The 5,598-nt window shown below is 45.8% G+C and overlaps 1 protein-coding gene across 5 annotated transcripts; it reads right to left on the bottom strand.

The window, feature by feature from the left end:
* Positions 1-1,593: 1,593 nt before the first annotated feature.
* Positions 1,594-4,900, bottom strand: LOC4332767 (transcription repressor OFP1). Of its 5 annotated transcripts, none has more exons than XM_015773885.3 (5): positions 4,763-4,900; positions 4,606-4,656; positions 4,437-4,487; positions 4,263-4,319; positions 1,594-2,904 (listed from the first exon to the last, which is right to left on the bottom strand). In XM_015773885.3, exon 5 carries the CDS (start codon positions 2,740-2,742, stop codon positions 1,837-1,839), a length of 906 nt encoding a protein of 301 aa, XP_015629371.1. In that variant the 5' UTR covers positions 2,743-2,904; positions 4,263-4,319; positions 4,437-4,487; positions 4,606-4,656; positions 4,763-4,900; the 3' UTR covers positions 1,594-1,836. The 5 variants fall into 5 exon arrangements, with proteins under 5 accessions (XP_015629371.1, XP_015629373.1, XP_066164352.1 ...); XM_015773887.3 differs by having other exon boundaries at positions 4,601-4,656; XM_066308255.1 differs by having other exon boundaries at positions 4,263-4,487.
* Positions 4,901-5,598: the final 698 nt, after the last annotated feature.

A 5,598-nucleotide genomic window follows, 5' to 3' on the forward strand; every position in this document is an offset into this window, starting at 1 on the left:
TTGCTAGCGACACCCAAAGCCTTCTAGTGTACCTACAACTTGCTAGTAGATGCACACCCGTCTCCTGAGTCCGATGGCAGAGGGGACACATGTGGCCATTCGGCCATCCTTGGGTTGCCAGCCTATCCGAGGTCCAAGATAAATGGTTTTAGCTCATTTCACTTCTATTCCAACTTTCCTAGGAGGTGCATGAGGTATTCTTGGGTGGTGAACAGAACTTTTTCTGAAAATCGGTGTTTACTTTTGGCCTTACTTGGCTACACCATTGTTTGATGTTGATGTTGATGTGTAGGAACAATCGGTAAAATTAAAGAGCTGGTTTGGTTCGCTACTAATTATTTCTTTGTTTGAAAGGTATTTGGCAATCCATTTGGATTATATCAATATTTGGTAAATTTATTTCGTAGTAATGCAAATCTTTCGGATCTTTGATCTAATTGGTAGGAAACCAAGCAAGTGATTGAAGCGACTCTACACTTCCAAATTTTGGCAAGCGCCAATCAGACCAAAGGTTCTTAACGGCCCTTGAAAGCTTACAAAATTAACATTATGAGATATCTTCGACTTGGTTGGTACCGCGAGATATCTCTACCTCTTAATACCTTGCAAGAACAACAAAAAAATTGATTTTTTTTAAAAAAAACAACCTAGAGACAACATGATGAATTACCAAACATATGAGCTCCCCATTAAGAAAAAGGGGGTGGAGGCGTGGAGCATGTGGATTTACAATAAGAATGTAAATCTTCTACTCTGCAAAGATCCCAATGTGAATTTTCAATGACCAACATTTTTTTCTTGGGAAGTGGTAGTTGGTCTCATTTTGCTGTGTTTCCTGAATTTACCTAATTTTATACAAAATTCTATGGCTCCTAATTGTAGTGATGACAATTAAATTACATGTGATTTCTTTACTGTTGTGCAAACCACATGAATGGATTCTACATTTTGAAGGAGATATCCTGCTACAAGTACACTTCCACTTTCCACATAAATGGATCATGGTTTTTTTTGGCTATGTAAAAAGTTCTGGAAAAAAAAAGAAACAAAGCATTGATGCAATATGCATCTAACAACCCCAAAATTTCAAGTCCAAAAATAATTCGTTCATCAAAGGGAAAAAAGTACAACCCTAGTTCTGAACAATCTATAACTAGAATTTTAATGGGAGTGATAGGTGATGCCCTGATTTTTTTTTTCAACTAACACCTACACCAACATAGCCTATGTCCTGATCTGTGCAAAAATAAAAAAAATAATCTATTTTGGAATGGGGAGAATACCTGAGGTAAAAACCGCAGGCTTCCATTCTGATATTATCATTCCCAAATCCCAAATGACACCGAATGACACGCGTGGAAATAATTTCCACCGGCGACGAGAGACGAACAGCGAGGAATTCCCCCTATTGCTTTCCTGTCCAGCCAATCGAGCTGTAAAGGCGGCATCTAAGATCTATCTCGCTTTTGACGCCAAAGTGGGTTGCGCACATCCTGCGCTGCGCCCGCTTTCTATTCTCTCCAACAACCTCACAAAACCACAAACACCAACCGTAAAAACACAGTACAGAAACGTAACAGAGACAGGTTAACGAAAGAGAAAAGAAAACTATGTTTAGTTTACTTAACCTGACAAGCAACCCGATCTCTTTTAACACAAGCGCCATGTCTCAAGAATGTACAAGAAGTCAAGAACAGAAATTAACAGTAACTGATGACGAGTTGATCAGTCATCACTCGGATGGAAGTAACCATGAAGAATTGATCAATTGAGCACGCCATGATCGATCACCATGCATGCATCGAGTTGAGCAATGGATTCACTGAGCTGGTTTGATCACTGGCCGGGAAGAAGCCTCTGGCTGCCGAGGTGGATCCAGACGAGGACGACGCGGCGGAAGAGCGCGACGATGGTGCGGTGGTGCTCGGCGGCGTTGAGCGAGAGGTAGCAGGCGAGGAGGTCCTGCAGGTCCTCCAGCCGACGGACGCCATTGGTGCACAGCATCTCGATCATGCTGTCCACCAGCTCCAGCTCCGGCTCCGTCGACTCCAACACCACCGCCTCGCTCTCCCGCAGCCACATCCGCCGCCGCCGCGGCCGCCGGCTCGGCCTCCCCGCGCTCACCGACGACGACGACGACGCCGGCGCCGGCGCCGACACCGGTGTGCCGGCATTGTTGCTGTCGTGGCCGCCGCCGCTGCTGCCGACGCGGCGCAGCCTCCTGCTGGCGGCGGTCGGTCTCACGTGGAACCCCCGCGCCCTGGTAGACGGCGTCGTGGCCGCCGAGGTGCTTGAGCTGTCCGACGCCTCGTTCTTGCCGGCGGCGGCGTGCCGCCGGCTCGTGACGATGGGCCTCAGCTTGAGCTCCGGCGTCGCTGGCGGCGCGTCGAGGCCGTCGGCCCGGCGGTGGACCACGTCGACGCCGACGTCGAGAGCCTCCTCCTCCTCCACCTCGTCGTCGCACGGGAGCAACATGTCCTGCCTGTCCTCCTGGCGCGCGCGGTCGGCGCTGTTGAGGTAGTACGACTCCCTGTTGGGGCAGTAGCAGCAGCACGGGCTCAGGCCGCCGGCCGGCGCCGCCGCCGCCGGTGGCTGGCGTGGCGCCGCCGGGGGGACGGCGGACGCGTCGGAGGGTCGGGCCGTTGACGCGGGGCTCGCCCGCTTGCTCTTCTTCTTCCTCCTCCTCCGCAGCTTCAGCTTGTGCAACCATGACCAGCGGGAGGAGGAGGAGGAGGCTGGCATCGCGTGGCGTGCGTGGGCTGGGGGCGCGGGAGACAAGAGACACACCCACCACGCTCTGGTGCGCGGCAGAGACACAGACCAGAGTGTTTGTGTGGGCGTGCGCTTACAGGCTCAGCTGGTGATCACCTTGGCAAAAAGCTTGCGATGGAGGAAAGTTTTATACTGCAAGCGTTGCAAAAACTGTTTAGTGAAATCCTTGAGTAGGAATAAGAGGTGAATTTCTCACATGTGCGAATAGAGACTAGTTAAAAAAATAGATATTTTATTACTAGTCAATTAAAAAACATGTTCGTCCTCGGGCAACATTGTCCCCCTTTTCTCTTTAGCTGCGATTGGGAGGAAGCGGTGGCCACTAAGAAGCTGCTACAGCTTCTCCCAGAATCAAAACTCCCCCAAACAGTTTAGCTTTTGGTTAAGATTATATCAAACTGTAGTTGTAGAATCCAAAAAAAGAACTAAAAACCAAAAGCTGGAAAACCCAGCTTTTCCAGATTCTCAAAAGCTGGCTACCAACCAGTTGCTTCTCAAAATCTTAAACTCCCCAAAATAAGCCTTAAATCAGATATCACGATTCATGGTCACGTAGATTTCATCAATGACCCCTTGATTCATAGGAAGATTGAGGGAATATGTACAGTAATATCTAGAGTGTATATGAGTACAATGATACAAGCATGCGCAATGCTCTATTAAATTGTGACTCACGTCCTAGATTGGAGGCTACGGGAAGTTGATGTAAACTTTACTCAATGTTACGAGTGTATTTTAGTTTTTTCAAAAATCTTCTTTTTGAAAACCCTTGTACAAGATAGATATAGACTTTTGATGAAAAGTGAAGGTGATGATGGTACGAAAGGTATGGTATAGAATATAAATTGATAAATAAATTATTGTTTATGCATTTATATTTTGTTACTAATGACTTGCTGAGTACGGATGCGCTCACCGTTGTTATATAATTCCTCTTGTATATGTCTTTGCAAGGATAAGATGGAATAGAGATGGCCTTCAGACTTGTAGGGATGGATTAAAAGTAGTTCTACCTGTTTCTCCATTGCGATATCTCATGGTGGGTTATTATTGGATAAAACAATACTTTATTAATAGTTCACAATCTTGCACTTTTATCTATAGCGGTAAAAGTGTGGGGCATCACAGAATAGCAATCTAGCTATGAGCGACGATGTCTGTCGAGCTGTCGAGCGGTAAGGTAGGAACTATTGGATAGAAAAAAAAAGGCAAGCTATAGATGACATGATTAGCGAGGACAACGAGAACAAGTGGTGTTGGATCTAACGATGTTGCTAAAATAAGATATACGATGTAACCAGAGGCGTTACCAAGTTACGGGTGCCAATAGGCGTGGAACGGTGAGTTGGGGCTATTGGATCTATTAAAAATATCAGAAAGCGAGCAATTGAGGATAGAATTAACGAGGATAACAACAAAACGAAAAGTCGGCGGTGTTGGATCCCAAAATATTTTCAAGATGAGGAAGAAGATGGAACAAGGAGCCTTACCAGACTGGAGCACTACGCGGTGGTGGTCGTGGACGGTGAAGTGGGTTACTGCTAGATCTGTAGAAAAAGGAGCAAGCGATGGGTGATAGAATTATCAAGGAAAACAAGAATTGGTGGAGCTGAATCTAATACTGCTATTGAAGATGAGGAAGAGGGTGGTATGAGAGGCCTTACTAGACTATGGTCCGTTGTGGTCGTGCAATAGCGAGATGGGCATGACTGGATCTATAAACAAAAACAAAAGCAAGCGGTAGCTGATAGAATTAGTGAGGACAACAAGAACCAGCGGTGTTGAACCTACCAGTGTTATCAAAGATGAGGAGGATGGCATGAGGTACCTTACCGGACTATGGGTGGTGATCGTCATCGATTGGCAAAGCAAGCATTGATAGATCTACAAAAAAGAAAAATTATAGGTGATAGAATTAGCGAGGACAACAAGAATCAACGATGGAGAATTTGATAACGCCAACCAAGATGATGGGACAAGGGACCCTCACCCAACAAGATGAAGGGAAGCATAAGATGGCTTGCCGGAGAGGTGGCTAGAGCGAAGGGATAGTGAACGACCTTGCTAGAGGCGGAGGGTTTGGTATGGTGACAGCGGCGGTGTCTAAGAGGGGAGGAATGGAGAAGGGACTAGGGTTCGAAAGGGGGGGGGGTCCAATTTATAAGGAATAGAGCCATTGGTTTAGATTGATAGAACTGGATCCAATGGACATCAAAATTAGCTATAAGAGTTTAGAAAAGAAAAAAGAAAAAAAAGTCGTATATGGCCTCACTTATTTTTTTTATATGGCCAATACATTTATTAGGCTGGCCCTAATAAACTCGGCCCAGGAGGTTTTAAGGCCCGCCTTAGGGATTTTCCATCAAACTATATTGACTTAGACCAAAACATATATTTCTTTTGAAAAATTGCATTGTAAATTCGACAAAGCATGCTACTTAAAAAAAAACGATTTTCAAACACTCCCTATATCAGTGTAACTGGCTGTCAGAAAAATGATTCGCCTGTGCAATAAATCAATGTGATCATGGTCACAAATCACCTCTGGGAAATGTTTAGATGCAGGCGTCTAAGACAATCGCCTGTTAGAAATGGCAATACATCGGCTTATTACAACTGCCTCATGAAACAATAATCCATTATTCCATAGTATGTTTGGAGGAATGGAGGGTGCATGGGGTAAGCACTGATAACACAAGTCCACAACATAACATCACACCAGCACCCAACATCACGGATATGATGCGGATGTCGACATAACACGCATGTCACTGGTCATACACGGCCAGGCAGTCAGGCACAAGCACAGCACAGCGCTTAGATACA

Source organism: Oryza sativa, chromosome 3 (assembly GCF_034140825.1).
Source record: "Oryza sativa Japonica Group chromosome 3, ASM3414082v1".
In the NCBI taxonomy this organism is placed as follows: domain Eukaryota; kingdom Viridiplantae; phylum Streptophyta; class Magnoliopsida; order Poales; family Poaceae; genus Oryza; species Oryza sativa.